Source organism: Ylistrum balloti, unplaced genomic scaffold (assembly GCF_031769215.1).
Source record: "Ylistrum balloti isolate Yb309-2 unplaced genomic scaffold, AGI_CSIRO_Ybal_v1 Utg370126, whole genome shotgun sequence".
Classification (NCBI taxonomy): Eukaryota; Metazoa; Mollusca; class Bivalvia; order Pectinida; family Pectinidae; genus Ylistrum; species Ylistrum balloti.
Genome location: NW_026782140.1, coordinates 1,184,156 through 1,206,116, shown reverse-complemented (window position 1 = coordinate 1,206,116; position 21,961 = coordinate 1,184,156). Strand labels below are relative to the sequence as shown.

Here is a 21,961-nt window from a genome sequence, read left to right as displayed (position 1 = left end):
TCAATGAAGGTCACAAAGTTTGTATAGTCCTTGAAACACCTAAGGGGCTTATATTACACACTTGTCAAATAATTTTCAGCCTATGTGATCAGAAAACTTGCCTGAGGGCTAATATATCAGATGCCTGATGAATACTGATAAACAAACACTGTAGTAAACGTTACCTGGCCATATGATGTAACGTTTACAAAATAGACATCTATCTTCTTGTGCCTGTGTATCTCTAAGTACAGTGAGCACTAATTATTGTACAGTTCCTCACCAGGGAAGGCTGGATTACTTTTGATTATATCAATGTACATTACCTACAATGCATACTACAATGAAACTGTAGTACAAATGTCACATGTGTGGTCTTAGTTGATTATATAAGAAGTTGTAATCAAAGGCAACACAAATTTTAATTTACAAAATATTGCTTTGACCAGATGGAGAAGTTCAAACTTTGGTTTTTGACTCTCAGACTAGTAAAGGTATCAAAGTTAACACTAGATCCTTATTTAACTTAAAAATATTCCTTTGAAAACCTCATTAAACACAAAAAATCTTCTATAAAATTTGTTTTCAAATTAACCTTGAAAACTTTTAACAGAAGTTAATGCAGAAATCAAAATACAGATACAGAATAGGCCCTATGTGATAACTTAACCCTTTGTTGCACTAAAAATGTTTCCTGGATTCAAAGTTCATAACTATAGCAATGACACAATGCTTATTAAGTATTTTTCCAATATCATTAATACTGTGGAACTTCAGGAAAATACCTAAAACTAAATTTATCATTACTGACAACTGGTTCACACCACAATCATTTATACGGAGTAAGAAATGGGCTACTTGAACTCTATAATGAGAACTGTATATTTACTTGTTACTTCAGTTTGCACATGTTAACACATCAGTTTAAGAAAGTATATATGTACATAGCCCCATGGCCTAAATATACTATAAAATATACTCATTTAAACGCAAGTGTACCTAGTACACAACAGAGGAAACAACAGGGCGGCGTCTACCTATATATCCTCTCCATTCAGCTGTGACCACACGGCTACATCATTAGCCCTAGTACACACATACATACACTATCACACTAAGTAATTGTATTTAAAGCAGAAATAAACAGGTTGTTTTATGTTCTCTGCACACTGATTTTCTGGCAGGCCATGTCATACAATTGCTTTTTGTAAGTCGGATCAGAAGTCAATACAAGCAAGGAGAGGACCCTCTTCTATTTCCTCAAACCTTGCAGCATAGAGGCCATGACTGACCATTTATGATTTGCTGAGTACTTTTGCTACAATTTTGCATTTAGCTAAAAACTACATAACACTGATCTGGTTGTTCAAATAGTTTTTAACATTTATTTTCCTAGAAACATATCATGAATTCCATGTCTCTGAGTATTCCTAGGAATAGTTTCCAGAAGAGTTTGTCACAAGCAATTTCTCCTCCAGTCAGCACTATCTACACATAAATCAGTTTCAAACTACCAGGGCCAGCATTAGCAGTGTGTCAATGGTTATTATTGCATGCATTAGAAATGTATGACAAAACCAGGGATACAAAGGGATTGACTTGTCAATCATTACTCCCTCCTCATCATCCAGCCGTGTGGAGGTCTTCCTGGGTAAGTCAACCACTTATCTTGCAGTCAATACTGAGCCGAATCAATCCAGCCAGAATGTCATCAATTTATTAGTGGTAATACTGTAGTAACCATGGCATCAATATTTCTAATGGATCTACTTAAATACAAGTCAGTAACAGACACAAACATTTTCACAATCAAGGGACAAACACACAGCATCAATAATCCAGTTGAAATTGATGACTCAGCTGATAACAGGAATTTGTCATATACATCTTCATGGTTACTATACAACTGTTGTTTCAGGAAAAACATTTCGATATTGAGTTGTACACAGTCAAATACATTACATCACATTCACTGAAGACAATGTAACACCTCTACTAGTAATTAATTCATAGTCAGGATGGAACAAAATAAAGGCTTCCCACCCAAACAACTAAACACCTCTACTAGTAATTAATTCATAGTCAGGATGGAACAAAATAAAGGCTTCCCACCCAAACAACTAAACACCTCTACTGGTAATTAATTCATAGTCAGGATGGAACAAAATAAAGGCTTCCCAACCAAACAACTAAACACCTCTACTGGTAATTAATTCATAGTCAGGATGGAACAAAATAAAGGCTTCCCAACCAAACAACTAAACACCTCTACTGGTAATTAATTCATAGTCAGGATGGAACAAAATAAAGGCTTCCCAACCAAACAACTAAACACTTCTGTTAATTAATTCATAGTCAGGATGGAACAATATAAAAGGCTTCCCAACCAAACAACTAAACACATCTGTTAATTAATTCATAGTCAGGATGGAACAAAATAAAGGCTTCCCAATCAAACAGGTGCTAGGTTATGCTCTCTGGAGGAGTCCAGTTAACACAAGTATGTAACAGTGTAAGCATCTGGAAAGGTCCCTTAAATAAGTTTAAGGACAGGTTCTCCATCAAATAAGTAAAGAGAAGAAGATCACCTGATGCAACCGGTGAAACTTGAGATGTTTGAAATAGATGTTGCATAGGAAAACCATGATTGTGCAATCATGTTACAAAATGGCCTTCCTTACTGACATGTCAAACTTTGTTGGCTACCTTTCCTTAACCTTCCCACCAATTTTTAGCTCAATAGCACCAGTGGAACTGAAGAAGTTTAAAATGGTTTTTCAAAATGGTGGCCATTTTGGACTTCAGATATACCCAAAAAATAACAACACTATGTCAGGATAATTTCATGTAATTCTGACCTCAATCCCACTGATGGAATTTTTGAAGAAGTTTAAATTGTCAAATGTTTACGCACCACTGACCACGATGGACCAAGCACAATGGCTATAGGTTATCATGACTCTTCGGGTGTGACCTAACAACTCCTCAATTAAATAAAATTAGTGACAGGTTCCCCATCAAACAAGTTAAGAAACATGTCTCCTATCGTATAAGTTCAGAGACATGTCTCCGATGAAATAAATTTAGATCATGTCCCATATCAAATAAATTAGAGACAGCTAGATCCAGGTTGGTAGGATGTCATGCAAATGGCTAGCAGTGCTTCTCTCATTAATGTATTTCATAGTCGCCAATTTTCTGTTACAGGTTTAAGTACATATGTAATGCTGTTGAACCAATGAACCCCTTTCCTCCACGGCAGTAGTAAGTACACTTTACAAGAACTTTATAAACAATCTAATAAGATCCATTGAAAGATAAAACCCTGAGAAATATTTATAGTTAAGCTAAAATGATGATGAAACAGGAGCCTCACATGATGGTTTCTATCTGGCCCACTTCCTACCAGATAAAGCTGATAACCTGCTGGGAGTGTGAGGCTAGCAGTGTAGGTGTACAGCTAATGTATGGTATCTGACCCTGTGTAGTATCCTGACCTCCTGTAGCCCTGTACAATCATCACTACAGCCACTAAATCAGGATCCATTATTATCAATACACAAATGCAGTCAGGTGTAAAAGGTTATATCACTCGCCCATGACTGGGCCCAGTCATCTAGACAGAACCTGCTCACAGATAGCAGTCAGACAAACACAGATCACATTACTCTGACACCTCAGTATCATACTGTGTGCCTATGTAATACACAATGAAACCGGTTGTTGAATTAAGCAAGTGCAATCAATGATCAAAAAGTTCTCAGAGAGCAGCCGTAGCAAAATGTTCAATCAATGTATATGACAAAGATGAAGGGTTTGGGAGGTATGTTTACAGACTTAAAAGCCTTTTAAAAACTTAACCTAGAAACTTACAAACTTTTTGGTGAGGTAATAGGGGAAGAGAACTGAACTGTTCTAGATGTGACAAGGAGGAAACAGGTTCCAAAACAACACAAAGTTAATCCAGAATGGTGTCCCATACATTTCTTACATTGGTGGTTGTCATACTTCTACCCCATATAATATTCCACAGAGTCTATATATCACAAAGAAATTCATCTTTTCTATGTTATACCAAAATAAATAAATTTGCAAAGTCATATCTTTTAAAATATAACAGAGGTCATTCTTTACTTCAATGTCTCTGTCTGGTATCTAACTCGGAACCTCTGATTTACTGGTCTTATGCTCAACAAATGAAGCTACAAGTTCTATTTAGCCCAGTAATCTATTTCCTTCAGTAGCAGAGTTACTCAAACAACGTCAACAGCACTCAAAAAATCGGATATATTAAATTGATAATAATACAAGCTCATGAATAAAACTGCAGCTTCCATACTAGTATGTAACATAGATATGATAAATCTGTAGTGTAGACTACTAATCCTTAATACACATTACCTTGCTTTGGTGTAAACATTATGAGCTTTGGAAACTGAATACCACAGGGAATTCCCATAAATATAAAGTATGCATTTCCTTTTTTTCCCTCTCCAATAAAACAATAATATTATAAGTTTTCCAATATTTGCTGTTCTGTTATATATTGATTGTACAAAGAGTCAGGTAACTGTAAAGACAATCAATCTCCCATGTATTTGTGAATGTGGGATACAAATATATGACATACAATAAGACAGGTGTAGCACGACAAGTTATAAGATATTGTGTATATTATATAAAGCAAGTTCTGGCACTGATTAGTCACACATCACCAAACAGTTTCTGTTCCAACGCTTCTATTCCTCTACACCTATATATGTGATGGGAAGCAGGTAATCAACACTAATTTGTGTAGAGTTTACAGAGGGAGGGTTTAACACATCTCAAGAGGGATTCATATAGGGGTGATATCTGAATATAAATGTTTGATGAGTAAATCAAATTAACTTTAAGTAGGTTCATCTCTTCCTTTCAATGGCTACACAACCAGTGTACCCAACTACTAACAGCTGGTTCACCTCTGAATCAAATGATCACTTAACACCCATTAAAATTTATACATCACCGACTGGTTAAATTTCTGTCAATTTTTGTGCAATAATTAAATTTTACACTGATATGTACCACAATGTATTTCTTAAACATGTTTATGATTGTGTTTGCAGTTGAAAACCAAAGGGAAAATATGCTTCAAGTACTGTCAAGTACTACCCTCCAATAATCTAATGGTTGTGGTGGGGTTTGGGGGTGGGGTTGGGTGTTGGAGGGTGTATCATATTTTTGCCTCAAGCTTGAAGTAGAGAACTGGCTTATTACAGGACAATGGAAATGAAATAGCATTTGATGTTTTTGTTTTACTCAGTAATCAATTTGGGCAGGCTGATAATAATATAACCAGTCACAGACTTAATGCTGACTAACTACAGTATGAGGCGGAGATAGAATAATATATTAATAGATCCAGGTACCATAATACATGAAAGCCATTCAGACTGGAGGAACAAATCAGAAATACAGAATAACTCTTGATGTCAAATATTAATTTTAAAAGAGATCAATATTTAATTTCGTAGAAGGAAATGTTTGTGGACATGTTTTTTATGTTTCCTGTGAGTTGAATAAGAAGTTAATATTGCAGAATGACAAATTTAGTATTTTTATCTATTTAGATCAAAGTGACCTTGACCCTAGAATTTGAAAACAGTTCTGTTGAGGACATATTGTGTAATAGTATGCCTTGATGACTTGTCAGCATGGTATTATAGGAAAACCAACCTCTAATTCCTCTACCTTAACATGCAAGCTAACTGGAATTGTAAACTGTACAATTCAATATCAAACAAGATGTTATGCAATATTAACTTCCATTTTGTGGATTCAGGTTCAGTTAGTGGATAATTAAACAGAAAACAAATGTAACCACAGCAAGTCCTCCACAGACATACTTTTAACTGGAGTGTTAAGAATCTGTAACATAAACTAAAAGGCTGCTCAGGATCTGTCTAAATTATTGGAGGTAAAATCTCACCTGTCTAAACTTGGCACGTGCTTCTTTTTCCTTCATTCTACCATGTGCAACCAAATAGTCAAAGACCTCACCTGAAATGCAGAAAACACAAGTGTTATATATATACATGTGTTATTATAAACAAATAGGGAATGGTACCAAGGTCAAGTGTTGGTAAAATAGAGAATGAACAGGATTTCTGGCAGCATATACAGTAATTTGACCTTTTCATAGAGCTCTACAGCAATACCAAATCCTCACCAGACAATTCAATAATACAAAAGCTGAGTAATGCAAACATAGTACTGGTCCTACATCTTCTGTGTGTGTTTGTGAGGATGTATGACTGTGCCAGCAATCTTACAATATGTCAGCATAATTATCTAACCTGGCCATATTACACCAGGAAATCTATGCTTAGTTCTCATTATGTCTCCAGCTTACCTCCACTAGCATACTCCATCACTAAATACAATGTCTTTTCCGTCTCTATTACCTCGAATAATTTCACTGAAAAACATAAAATTCAACAATAAAAGACTGAAAAGTTTTTATTGCACCAATGCCGTTCGAAACAAGACCAGTTTGTCTATTTAAACTCTCATCCCAAAACATCAATAATAACCAAAACATGCTTCAATTTCAACCTGTCAAGAATGCTCTATTTTCAGAATAAGGAAACTTTTTTTTATTATTAAGCCATCTATGTAATTTATTTTTGTTAGGAAATTTGCAGTAAGTTGTCTATCCTTGAAATCCTTTAAGAAGTGCAGTAAAATGGGTATTTGTTTCCCTGTTGATATGCAATATCAGCTGTTAACACTGAACACCCAGTTGTACTCTTCACAAAACCAGACACTCATTTGCAGCTAGACATAGAAAAGTTTGGTGCTGTAATTTGGTATACTATCTTCCCACTTGCTGCTAGCTGTTTAACACTAGGCCCTTTCTGTGGTGGTTCAAGTTTGCTAAATTACTGGTAAAAATAGTGAGATTTAGAAAACAGATGGCATTGTATCAGTTTCCTTGCTAAACAAGCTTGCAGACAAAACTGCATGTTGGAAAGGTCTGGTTGTCTACATGAATAAAAGTTCGAGAAATTGGCAGACAAGTATCCCTTTAAAATTTAATTAACTTTACAGGTGGTTTCAAAACTAGACGCTTCCTTAAATTCAATCCAGTTCTGTATTACATATATAACGTTTCAAACTTTATCATGTATTAACTAAAAATTAGACAGAATTTTGACCAGACTATCATTACCTTCCACCATTTACCTAACATGAAAGAAAATAAAAGAAGTTACCTATATTGGGATGATCCAGTAACTTCATGATCCTTACTTCTCGAAACAGCTGCAAATGTAAGGAAAAACGTTTAAGGAGTTCTGTAGGAACAACAGCATATCTTGAGCACTCATTTCAAATTTATTGATATGAGTAATATAACAATCATGTGCTTTTTTAATTGGACTGAAATGGACTTGTCAAAACTTTTGCTAATTTTTTTCCAATACATGTATACATAATAGACAAATACATCTCAGTACACATATTGGACCTATTCAATTTAGCGGAGACAACAGCAGGATTAATGTTAAAAGGTGAAATGTATACATGTATTGTAAGCTATATAGTGTAGAACATAAAACAAGTTCACATATTGTGTTGTATTTATCACCTTTTCAATGGAAATCAATAATACACAATACTTCAACGGTTAACAGAGTTACAGGTCTGCTATCACTGAATAGAAGATCGAGATTATCATTTGCAAGTAAAATGCAGCCAAAAGTTGAAGACAAAGTGGAAAGACCAAAAGACATTGACAAAGCAGGGTGTTAAATGACTCATCGAATGTAAACAGCCAAATGCATGCATGCTGCACCAACACTTAAAACACATAAGCGGGCATTGGAGAGTGAATAGCTGGGGTTTGTTGGGGCACAATGACAACCAGGCACCATGTAAAAACGACAAATCATTGCAAAGCAATATGTGCTAATAGATAGACAGTGTACAGCTGGAAACAGGTGGGGCCACAATGACAACCAGGCACCATGTACTAACAGACAGACCATCACAGTGTATAGTACAGCTGGAGATGGGGGTTGGAGCCACAATGACAACCAGGCACCATGTACTCAGTTACATACAATTAACATGTACATCTGGAGATTGGTGGGGCAAAAATAATGACCAGCTATCATGTACTAACAGACAGATCATCAGTGTGTATAGCACAGCTGGAGATGGGGGTAGGGGCCACATGACAACAAAGCACATGTACTCTGTTGGAGACAATTATCATGTACAGCTGGAGATAAGGTGGGACCACAATTACAAACAAGTACTATGTACTAACAGACAGATCATCACTGTGTACAGCTTGGGACAGGTGGGACCACAAATACAACCAAGCACTATGTACTAACAGACAGATCATCACTGTGTACAGCTGGGGACAGGTGGGACCACAATTACAACCAAGTACTATGTACTAACAGACAGATCATCACTGTGTACAGCTTGGGACAGGTGGGACCACAATTACAAACAAGTACTATGTACTAACAGACAGATCATCACTGTGTACAGCTTGGGACAGGTGGGACCACAATTAAAAACAAGTACTATGTACTAACAGACAGTACTAACAGACAGATCATCACTGTGTACAGCTTGGGACAGGTGGGACCACAATTACAAACAAGTACTATGTACTAACAGACAGATCATCACTGTGTACAGCTGGAGATAAGGTGGGACCACAATTACAAACAAGTACTATGTACTAACAGACAGATCATCAGTGTGTACAGCTTGGGACAGGTGGGGGCCACAATTACAAACAAGTACTATGTACTAACAGACAGATCATCACTGTGTACAGCTTGGGACAGGTGGGACCACAATTACAAACAAGTACTATGTACAGCTTGGGACAGGTGGGACCACAATTACAAACAAGACATGTACAGATCATCACTGTGTACAGCTTGGGACAGGTGGGACCACAATTACAAACAAGTACTATGTACTAACAGACAGATCATCACTGTGTACAGCTTGGGACAGGTGGGACCACAATTACAAACAAGTACTATGTACTAACAGACAGATCATCACTGTGTACAGCTGGAGATAAGGTGGGACCACAATTACAAACAAGTACTATGTACTAACAGACAGATCATCACTGTGTACAGCTTGGGACAGGTGGGACCACAATTACAAACAAGTACTATGTACTAACAGACAGATCATCACTGTGTACAGCTTGGGACAGGTGGGGCAACAATTACAACCAAGTACTATGTACTAACAGACAGATCATCACTGTGTACAGCTTGGGACAGGTGGGGGCCACAATTACAACCAAGCACTATGTACTAATAGACAGACCATTACTGTGTACAACTTGGGACAGGTGGGGCAACAATTACAACCAAGCACTATGTACTAACAGACAGATCATCACTGTGTACAGCTTGGGACAGGTGGGCCACAATTACAACCAAGCACTATGTACTAACAAGTAGATCATCACTGTACAGCTTGGGACAGGTGGGGCAACAATTACAACCAAGCACTATTTACTAACAGACAGACCATCACAGTGTACAGCTTGGGACAGATGGGGGCCACAATTTCAACCAAGCACTATGTACTAACAGGTAGATCATCACTGTGTACAGCTTGGGACAGGTGGGGCCACAATTACAACCAAGCACTATGTACTAATAGACAGACCATCACAGTGTACAGCTTGGGACAGGTGGGGGTCACAATTACAACCAAGTACTATGTATTAACAAACAGATCATCACTGTATACAGCTTGGGACAGGTGGGGCCAGAATTACGACCAAGCACTATGTATTAACAAACAGATCATCACTGTGTACAGCTGGGGCTTGATGGGACCACAATGACAACCAAGCATTTTGTATTAACAAACAGATCATCACTGTGTACAGCTAGGGCTTGATGGGACCACAATGACAACCAAGCACTATGTATTAACAGACAGATCATCACTGTGTACAGCTGGGGCTTGATGGGACCACAATGACAACCAAGCACTATGTATTAACAAACAGATCATCACTGTGTACAGCTGGGGCTTGATGGGACCACAATGACAACCAAGCACTATGTATTAACAGACAGATCATCACTGTGTACAGCTGGGGCTTGATGGGACCACAATGACAACCAAGCACTATGTATTAACAGACAGATCATCACTGTGTACAGCTGGGGCTTGATGGGACCACAATGACAACCAAGCACTATGTATTAAACAGATCATCAGTGTGTACAGCTGGGACTTGATGGGACCACAATGACAACCAAGCACTATGTATTAAACAGATCATCACTGTGTACAGCTGGGGCTTGAAACAGATCATCACTGTGTACAGCTGGGGCTTGATGGGACCACAATGACAACCAAGCACTATGTATTAACAAACAGATCATCACTGTGTACAGCTGGGGCTTGATGGGACCACAATGACAACCAAGCACTATGTATTAACAGACAGATCATCACTGTGTACAGCTGGGGCTTGATGGGACCACAATGACAACCAAGTACTATGTATTAACAGACAGATCATCACTGTGTACAGCTGGGGCTTGATGGGACCACAATGACAACCAAGCACTATGTATTAACAGACAGATCATCACTGTGTACAGCTGGGGCTTGATGGGACCACAATGACAACCAAGCACTATGTATTAACAGACAGATCATCACTGTGTACAGCTGGGGCTTGATGGGACCACAATGACAACCAAGCATTTTGTATTAACAAACAGATCATCACTGTGTACAGCTGGGGCTTGATGGGACCACAATGACAACCAAGCATTTTGTATTAACAAACAGATCATCACTGTGTACAGCTGGGGCTTGATGGGACCACAATGACAACCTGGGACCACAATGACAACCAAGTACTATGTATTAACAGACAGATCATCACTGTGTACAGCTGGGGCTTGATGGGACCACAATGACAACCAAGCACTATGCATTAAACAGATCATCACTGTGTACAGCTGGGGCTTGATGGGACCACAATGACAACCAAGCATTTTGTATTAACAAACAGATCATCACTGTGTACAGCTGGGGCTTGATGGGACCACAATGACAACCAAGCATTTTGTATTAACAAACAGATCATCACTGTGTACAGCTGGGGCTTGATGGGACCACAATGACAACCTGGGACCACAATGACAACCAAGTACTATGTATTAACAGACAGATCATCACTGTGTACAGCTGGGGCTTGATGGGACCACAATGACAACCAAGCACTATGCATTAAACAGATCATCACTGTGTACAGCTGGGGCTTGATGGGACCACAATGACAACCAAGCATTTTGTATTAACAAACTGATCATCACTGTGTACAGCTGGGGCTTGATGGGACCACAATGACAACCAAGCACTATATATTAACAAACAGATCATCACTGTGTACAGCTGGGGCTTGATGGGACCACAATGACAACCTGGGACCACAATGACAACCAAGTACTATGTATTAACAGACAGATCATCACTGTGTACAGCTGGGGCTTGATGGGACCACAATGACAACCAAGCACTATGCATTAAACAGATCATCACTGTGTACAGCTGGGGCTTGATGGGACCACAATGACAACCAAGCACTATGTATTAACAAACAGATCATCACTGTGTACAGCTGGGGCTTGATGGGACCACAATGACAACCAAGCACTATGTACTAACAGACAGATCATCACTGTGTACAGCTTGGGACAGGTGGGGGCCACAATTACAACCAAGTACTATGTACTAACAAACAGATCATCAGTGTGTACAGCTGGGGCTTGATGAGACCACAATGACAACCAAGCATCATGTACTATTAATTATACACTGGCAATAACCTAGTGTCCCAGTGAAGTAGTTTATATTCTATATGTTACTAAGAGGTATACACTTAGAGAAACTTTACAGGATGAATTAATTACATACCTTTTGTAGACTTGATGGATTTAACTGTGTCTTGTCAATGATCTTGATAGCCACCTGAAATGTAAAGATCAGGACTGTATGTCAGTCAAATCACAACTTAATGGGTTGTTATTTATAATAAGGCTTTACAAACAACTGTCATCTGAACAATAACACAAGGACATGAGGCATACACAGGTGTCTATGTGTATAATAGTTAAATAAATATGAATGTAATTAAAATCTCCAGTCTATCAGATTAATTCTATCATTATTCATTTCTACAAAATCTTGTTTAGGTTTTATACATACAGACTCAGTACCAGATAGTAGTAACATAAAATACAGACAACTATTTCATGAACAATCAGCAGGCTTAGTCATTTAATTAATTCACTAGGCAATATTGCATTAATTAACAAGACCTCAGAAGGATAGAGGAAACAGCAGGGAGTGGATAGGCACCAGTCAAACCACTATAGTAAGAATCTCCTAGCCAGGATTATTAACATGTAATTACTTTATAAAGAAGATCTTTTGAAGCTGTTTGCTGTGTTAGTGTTATCATATACATGTAGTATATGGGCCCTAAATAAACCCTGCCTTGATGAATCACCAGTGTACCAAACACACTAAGAGATCTGTGGCTTTAAACTACTGTAAAATATATATACACAAGCATATTTTCATAACACAGCATGCCTAGAATATCAAAATATGTTCATCGGAATATATCTGGGGTCTCCCATCCAGTGTCACTTCAGGCACAAGTTACCTGAAAAGATGGGCTCACATATACCCTTCACCTATCACCTTTCATTTCCTACTGTGAATAAGGTTTTCCCTTAACCCAATTTCAAGTAGAAAACATGTCTACATTAAATTGTCTTGATCCATACAGATTTCCTATTAACCAAAAATGCCTGAAGATGATTTTCACACACTAATTATAAAAGTTTTACCATTTCATAATTATACTATAGTGCATTCAGTAAGTTTGAAATCATACACATGTTAATTTTAGGAAAGGTGTATTAAAGTATGTGTTGAAATTTTGATAATTTATTTTAAAACCTACTGACATGCTTACATCAAATGACTTAGGTCTACCTTACTGGTATTTAAATGTAGTAGTGTGTAGCTCACCAGAATATAATTTATTGACTCCCCTAAGTGTTTGTGTTTTCTTTCTCAATATTTATATCATTACATTGTCCTTTCCATGAAAACATCATAAGCAAGCCAGAATTCATCTTGAATATTATTATTACATTCTTAATGGCCCATCAACACATAAAAGGTCATTAGGGCCATCAAAAAACATTTTAAAAAAACTAACTAAAAAGTTTAAAGACAAATGCTTAAAATCTTCAATATGTTGAAGTTCTGAAACTGTTAACATGTAACTATATAATTATAAAAGGGTTTCATTTCCATAACCTTAAGTATCAACTGAGCGAAGACTAGCTCACCAGTTACTAAAGTATATTTATAGAACTCTGATGAAGATATCCTCTGATATCAGAGGTTATGAGAAATTAGTGATTTCCTTCCTGCCTTAGATCTCAGTGTCAGAGTACTCTTTTGTCCACTAATTAATGACTATCTATTACATAGGTCAACAAATGACTACTCCTCTGTTTAGAATAGCTAGTATGAAGTACAAAGGCCATCAGCAGTAACAGCAACTACAGATAACACACCGACTGCCTGCTTTGTACTTTGCTTTTCTGGTGATAGTTCAGACTTCAACCCACAGATCAGTGGTGTATTGTCTCACAGAAAACAATGAAACTTCCACCATTGCCTGGACAGATCTTAATTCATAATTCCATTTTAATGCAGTTGAATGGGTTTATACACTCCTTGAAAAATGAACCATATTGTTACATTTTTGGATAATCATAATTCTATGTGGCCATTATATCTGTGTTCACTTGGGCCATGTGTACTGGAGAGTATTAGCCCTAATCACATCCGTATGTATGTAGCTGATCATCAGACAGTGAGTTTCCTGGTAAAGTGTTATATGTATGTAGCTTGACAATATGTTAAGCTCCCTCTACATTACATTATCGATAATAGTCTGCTTCAATATTATGTGTAAAAGCTGAGATCAATACACAAATATAACTAACACAAACATGAGCCAGTCTTATCATGCAAAGCGAATAATATCTACGCTGTTAAAACACTATTTCCATATCAATTAAGAATTCACATTTCTAACAACCAGACTATTATTATATGCTATAGAAATAACATAATTATGTACCATATCATCCTGTACCTTGTTGTACATCATTACTAGTATGAGCATTAAACTCAACAACCTTAAAAATCACCTACAAAACAAATGAAATGCTAATGAAGTGTCATGCATCAGTTCTGCATCTACTTACTATCATGATGGCCAGCATTGATATGAATACTGGTGTACTTGTGGTGAATTCAGATTCAGTCCTCTGTCCCACTGACAAATCATTTCACAAATAACACTGTTAAAATTCTGTTTTACAAGCCCATCTGTCATCAGTTTGTTTTGGTCATCCCAAGACAGGTCATGAACATTAATACTTTCAAATGACACATAATCATAATGCAAGTCATGCCAGTTTACTGACCAGCTCACCCCATCTCTCCCCGAGTAAAATGTCATACTCCACATAATAGCTCTGTAAATGGACCAAGTCCTATAAGGATTCTTGAAAACGTACCCAAGACACAGTTTTTGAAGAAAGTTGATTTTGATGGATACTTCTGTGAGTGAATAGTCATGTTTGTATCTGCTATGTTTTAACTTTTTCTATGTGGAACGGTGTTTGTAAAATCTTAATTCATAGTGTCAGGTGTATGAGTGTATGACGAAAATGTTTTCATTTGTTGATTGATAAATGTGTTGCAGCAGAAATCCAACCTTTTTTCAGTATATTAATAACAGTTATATCACATAATGTCAGTTTTCCCACTTCTATCACAATTATTCCCTTCACTTGGTGATTACAAGTCATTGATGTCATTTGCAAGGATTACACCTGTAAAGTTTTATGAACTGAAATAATCTCTGATCAAGAATCATATATTATAGTTGTGATTTCACCCAGAATCTGACAATAACTTGATCTAGGATCTCAAGGGGTGAATATGGGTTGCATCTTCTCCTCTCCCACCCTAATGAAACAGAAGGGGCATGAAAATATGAGTTGCTATTGTTAAGGAATAACTAAGATGGGTAAATTAATCTAAACTTGAATGTTTCTGAGCAATATTTAACCATGAAGAAAGTTCAACCTGAAAATCTAGCGAGGAGCTTTATTATTGTATGAATCATCTGACAACCTCATTGTAAAGAGAGCATTGTCACTCTACATCAAATCTGATAATCTTGTATAAAACAGGGTCAAAAAATTGCAGAGAATTTTTTTAAACTTTGAACAGAGTCAAAGTTTATAGTATGTGGTCACAGTGGCCATTTTATGTCGCACAGCACTCCATTTGCCCAAAATGTCCCTATGGAGGTAGTTTCGTTATCCAATATGTAACAGGACAGGAAACATGCTTTAAGACATGTTTTTCTTTGAACAGGTTTAAAGATCAAAATATAGGACAGCAACTTTGTTTATATACACAAGTTCCCCCAAACAGGATGTTCCAATGAATAGTCTATGTTAGATGGCATATTACTGTATCTGGACCACCCTACCAAAAAACGAAGGTGAAAGCAGCTTGATTGTTAAACCATTCATCCAACCATGACAAATAAAAAATGCATTCTGGGAAAATCTTGAGGAAAAAACATTGAAGACGTGTGCTTTGATGTAACAAACAAACCAGGCTGGTTATTTTACAGGGCAACATCCTTCAAAATTACTCAAGTGTAAGTCTGAACTACAGTATTGTTGTCACATGCTATTCTAAGTTAGCAGAGCTAGTTGTCGATGATGTCCGCCAAAATAATAGTTATTAGTCCATATTTACCCATGGAAGGAAAACTGAATTTTTTTCAGGCATGTGTTTTCCCATATTTTGTGTATTGCAGCACTGTGTGGTCAGGTTGTTAAGGAAATTTAATGGGCAAGCTTTTGAAGTCAGAAACAAGCAGCCAGAATGATTCTTGATGTACCCCTTCCAAAGACATGTTTGAAGTTTTACACTGGATGCCTATTGATAGATACTTTAAGTTCAGAAGATAATGTATGATTTTTAAATGTTTACATGAAGATGTCCCAGACTACTTATCTAGCAATGTCTCATTAGTTATAAATAGTCACAATAGAACTAGAAGATATGCCTGTGATAACTTTTTAGTTCCAAAACACAGAACTGTTTTTTTACTCAAACCATTTTTTAATATCGAGTATCAAAGATTGGAATCTTTTACCTCACGAACTTAAGGGGATCAATTGTTTTACTACTTTTAAAAGACTGCTAGTCAAACTTTTACTTGATTTGTAGACAATTTTACAAGATACTGCAGCTTTTTACTTTTTAGAGCAACCAAGTCTTTCATTTGTACACTGTATACTTTTCAATAATGTATGTAATCGTGTAATTTTTATTCAACAGATGAAGTTTATTGTTTACTCATACATGTTTTCACTAACCCATTGATATGTACTTTTGCTAACAAGAGGACCATGTGTTAGATAAGTCTTTGGCTTAACATGCATTTATCCTCTGATTATTATTATTATTACACAGTAACAACTGAAGAAGATTATATACACTTATTCTGAGGTGTAATGATAATGAGAATAGTTTCCGGATGACTAACCATGACAAAAAATTATTTGATCAGCCCATCTTGAGTGACAATTTTGGCTCAAAAATCTGGCAATATCAGTCAAGGTTCATGATGCAAGTAATAACTCACTGAATCATGATTTTTCATTGAACTTTCAGGGTCACGTAATTTTTCACATCATTTTCACTATGTTCTAGGGTCAGTCAGGGTCAAATTCCAAGCTCCAGCTCAAATGTTGTTGTTGAATGCTTTAGATTCATCATTCAGCAAGTTCACTGGCTATATTGTGTACAATTAACTACCACACTGCTTTGTCAGAGCAAAGTTTCTGTTCACATGTGTATGATAGGCCTGTCACATGCTAAATTTATGTCCAGGTAATCAACTTTTGAAAATAAATTGTACCTTATATGGTTACCATACGTGAAAGTTTGGCATGCAAAAATGATAATCATTGATTTAGAAAATGAATGAATGAAGCAACCTTAAAATCATCCTAACATAACTGGTTGTGATAGGGCAAGATTTAACCATATCTATTGCAAGGAGATCCTGGCTTCACACTCACACATGCCATCTAAAATACTGGTTTGTATATCAGTTTATACCATATGCTTTGCACATTACTTTAAACACACATAAATTGTAATTTTTGCCATAAATTAAATGTGTGTGTAATAATACAACTTTAATTGTCTATAAAAGTGTAATATAAACAGGGTGTTTGTGTTGTTATTTACTGTAATTTCCTGAACACATGCGAGGTGCCTCAAGACTGTTGAGTATTATGTCCATTTTTAAGTGACCACAATGTGCGGTCAAGACTAATGCATCAGCTTCAGAAACAGTCCAACATTTTGTGTAGCTGCAACAATGCAGCAATTTACAAAACATAAACGAGTACACAAAATAGAGAATAAGACACAGTAGGATTTGTAAATATGAAAGGACATATCTGTAATGGCTACAATCTTCTATAATTTCATTTGTAATACTGTAATATGATTGAGCTAATATATACAACCGTACATGTCCATCAATACCTGTCCACATTCCAAACTAAGGGAACTCTGCCTAAACAGGCTATCTGGGTATGGATGACAGCACTAGTATATGATTGTGCTAATACATCCAGAGTGTCCATTCATATCCATCCAAATACAAAGTGGAGAAACCCAGTTTATAAAGAATTACTGTGAAACCTCACCTAATGACCACCTCAAAATTACGACCACCCCGCTATTATGGGCATTTTATGTCAGTCCCGGTTTTTTCACTGTATATCTTTGTATTATCAGTATTACGACCATCCCACTATTCCATATTACATCCACTTCTTGCAGTCCGAACGACCACTAATTAATGATAATTGACCTCACAATTATGACCAAGTTCTGACCAGTAATTAAAGTTTACCTGGTGGGCAGTGAAAGGCGATCATATGTGTCATTCTCGACTATTGTTTTCGTCACCGATCCTGTCACAAGGTGGCTTTACACAAAGTAAACATCATTATCGGATTAACTTGTGTGAAACCACCTTTTAATAACGATGTGCATTCCCAAAAATGAAGTATGTAATCTTTTCGGGCGATATTCCTTTGCTCGCATGTGCACATGTTGTCGGGAGTTAACTGTTTTTGTAGCGATATTAAGCTCTCAATATCGTTTGACCATTAAAAAAACACATATATGTTCCAAATTTTTTTACGACATATTTTCACTGTCACAAAACTCAGATGAAATTTATCAAGCAATGACGAAACCATGTAAACGAAACAAGCTATCATGATCGCTAAAAAGGACTTCAAGAAAGGGAGGCTGTCCAGATCCATAGCTCTCCGCAACATTGTACACTGGATTGTTTTTGTGTGTTCTACTGATCGATACACTGACAGAGTTAATGTTTTTGCGAATTTATGTGAAAAATGAAGCATTGAAAGACTATATAGTGACTTCATTAATGTTGTTACAAATACTGAGTTAATGTGTTTGTAAATTTATGTGAAAAAATCGAAAAATTAATGTTAAATTCCTAATGTGACTACAGGCCATGGTTGCCACCCTTCCTTGGTTGTGAGACAGTTTACAATCCATCTCTTCTCTACATTATTTATTTTTGAACCAAGATTAATAATCTAACACAGGGCACAGACAAATCCAACTAATGATCCAAAGACATTTGTGATGCGTCCATGTACATGTACGTATCATAAACCTCCATTTTGACAGCTTCATATCTGTGTCAACAAACTGACGGATTATCAGCTGTTCTAAGCTAGCACCGGGACAACGCCTTTGCTGCACAAGGAACTTATCATATTAATAACAAACGGAATCGCATTCGACTTACTTCTCGTCCTGTTGGCACATGCTTGGCTAGTTTCACTTTTGCAAAATTTCCTTTGCCGATGGTCTTTATCAGCCGGTATTTGCCGATGTGAGGCTCGTCTGCGGTTCGACTCCTGGACGACGTAATACGAGGGTTTGCATTGTCATCTTTTGACTGCAACACAAATAAATTGACATTTGTTATGCTTGATATATGTTTAAGACAACGTTTTAATATGTGCAAACGAAATTGAGCGAATACTCACATGATGATCGACTGTCACCGATTCGTGCACGGTTTGAAGAGGTGCTCGGGTCGACATGTTGAATATAATTACTCGAGATGAACAGGTAGATGCGACGGAAATTGACGTTTCCTGGGGCTAAGCGATATCATAGATCTTGTTATAGAAGATCCAACTAAGAACAACACCCTCATTCAATGGAAAACGACGTTAATCAGCACAAACCGACCCGTACACCGGTGTTTTCTGGCAAATATCGGGGTCATTCAAGGCACCGAACCTATCTATCAGTGCCCTTGGGTCCCTGGAAAATGGCCTTATAATTATCAATCTGAGCCAGTTATCCATTTACACAGGACTGTACGGATGGGCCATTCTCATTTCTGAAGAAATGGCAACCTCAATGTCCTTCCAAACGTCCTGATGATGACACATATATACAAAATAAATCCCCTCTGTCAAGTAACCAAAATGGCCGACTTCTCCTTCCACGCCAAATTCCGAGAGTCGTGCGCACCTTAGCCAGTTATTGAGGGTTTTCATTGGAGGAAAGCATTTGCTATGACATCATCGAACCCTAAACAGCTGAGAGCTCTGAAATTAGGAAACTGTATACAAAATACTAAATAACAAAATTTTCTTAGTTAGTTCAGTAAAATATGTTTAGAAAATAAACACAGAATAGCATTTGTCATTATTGGAATATACATTCAGTTCGTTAGGAATATATGTATTTCCCATCAACAAGCGGCAGTGTCCAACTGCAAGCTAAGATAAAAAATAATACATGAAATATATAAAAATACAAAGTTTACATGCAAAACATCATTAAAAGTCCATTGTTTTTTCTTTTAGTCTGTACAAACACTTCTTGACCCATCGCTGATTAACTGAAATAGATATAAATGCATATCTAATCGGTGGCTGTAATGAGACACAAATATGAGATTAATGTTATGAAGTTTTTAACATGTAGACTTCTATAATTTTGCGTTAAGTCAGGGATGTTACTCTACCTATTATATTTTATAAGCCCGCCTTCCGTAATTGGAACCTACGAAATTCGTGACAGAGTTGTCGGACTTAACTACGACGAACTGCGAGGAGTGTTAACTGATGCGCACACGGTACGTATTATGGAAAAGTCCGCGACAGAACTAAGGACGAATGGGCTATTTCACATCTGTCACAAGAAGCTTGCCTCTGAATCTACCAGATATATATATATGGTTCATGAATAATTACAACAACAATCTTTTAAACTCATTGTCTGAATTTATTCATCAACACCTAAATTATGTACAATTTTATCTAGTCTTAGTCTTGTGCAAATTTGCCAGTTATATAAATTATATTGTCTATTTTAGTATAAAAATGTTCTGGATTAAAAAAAAAAAAAAAAAACGACGTCCAAAAAGCTGTCTTCTCCGGGCTACAGTACTCCATCTTTATGTGTACAGTTTGTCGCCGCTTGTAGGCCGTCGATAGAGAAATTGAACTAACCTAGTGTAAGTGACATGAAAATGTCCTACTGTGTACAGTATAGGTTCTTGTCCGTATGTTTCTCCAATATGACAGAGTGTCCCCACAATTTATTTTTCGTATGCCTGGAGTTAAACCTTTGTACGGTAAACAAGAGTTTCGGGTATAGCAACACATCGACGCTGTAGCAAGGTGGAAGAGTGTAGCAAAAACTTGATTATAAAAAATCCTTTAACTTCAAGTATCAGAAAATAAACAAATAAATGAATAAAAAGTCAGTCATTAGATTAAAAAAACAGATTAAATGTGCGTTGATGTTGTTTTCCATTTAAACTATGAAAGAAGCGCGACAACTCGTACTCGTTGGTTTGCTAGGCCTACTGCAAACATCTTATGACTTTCCGGAGGAAATAAGAAGGGGGACGGGAGGGGAGACGCATTACACGCTTAATGTGTATTTTTATCGCCATAGATGATATTCAATGTGTGATAAAGTGTCATGTGTCTCTTTGATGATGATAAAGTGTGATATGTCTCATTGTCCGATGATAATTAAGTGTTATGCGTCTCATTGTTTGAGGATGATAAAGAGTTACGTGTCTCTTTCATGACGAAAAGTGTGATGTGCCTCATTGTCTGATGATGAAAAAGTGTTTTGTCTCTCTTTGATGATGATAATATGTGACACGTCTCATTGTCTGATGATGAAAAAGTGTTATGTCTCTCTTTGATGATGATAATGTGTGACACGTCTCATTGTCTGATGATGATAAAATGTTATGTGTCTCTTTGAGGATGATAAAGTGATATGTGTCTGATGATGATAACGTGTTATGTGTCTCATTGTCTGAAGATGATAAAGTGTTATGTGTCTGAGGATGATAAAGTGTTATGTGTCTCATTGTCTGGAGATGATAAAGCGTATGTGTCTCATTTTCTGGAGATGATAAAGTGTGATATGTCTCATTGTCTGGATTTGAAAAAGTGTGATATGTCTCATTGTCTGATGATGATAAAGTGTAATGTGTCTGATAATGATAAAGTGTTATGTGTCTCATTGTCTGGAGATGATAAATTGTTATATGTCTTTTTGTTTGAGGATGATAAAGTGTTTTGTGTCTCATTGTCTGGAGATGATAAAGTGTTATGTGTCTGAGGATTATAAAGTGTTATATGTCTCATTGTATGAGGATGATAAAGTATTATGTGTCTCATTGTCTAGA

The 21,961-nt window shown here is 36.8% G+C and overlaps 1 protein-coding gene across 15 annotated transcripts in view; it reads right to left on the bottom strand.

Annotated features, from left to right (window-relative positions):
- LOC132550517 (MAP/microtubule affinity-regulating kinase 3-like) overlaps positions 1-19,736 on the bottom strand; it is a 50,579-nt gene extending 30,843 nt beyond the window's left edge. For all 15 annotated transcript variants that reach the window (XM_060214588.1, XM_060214587.1, XM_060214590.1 and 12 more), the window contains exons 1-6: positions 19,278-19,736; positions 19,034-19,186; positions 11,959-12,012; positions 7,236-7,284; positions 6,374-6,439; positions 5,951-6,021 (exon numbers count right to left, since the gene is read on the bottom strand). In XM_060214588.1, coding sequence (XP_060070571.1) covers positions 5,951-6,021; positions 6,374-6,439; positions 7,236-7,284; positions 11,959-12,012; positions 19,034-19,186; positions 19,278-19,334 — 450 coding nt within the window. In that variant the 5' untranslated portion in view covers positions 19,335-19,736. The remainder of the gene's footprint in view (positions 1-5,950; positions 6,022-6,373; positions 6,440-7,235; positions 7,285-11,958; positions 12,013-19,033; positions 19,187-19,277) is intronic.
- Positions 19,737-21,961: the final 2,225 nt, after the last annotated feature.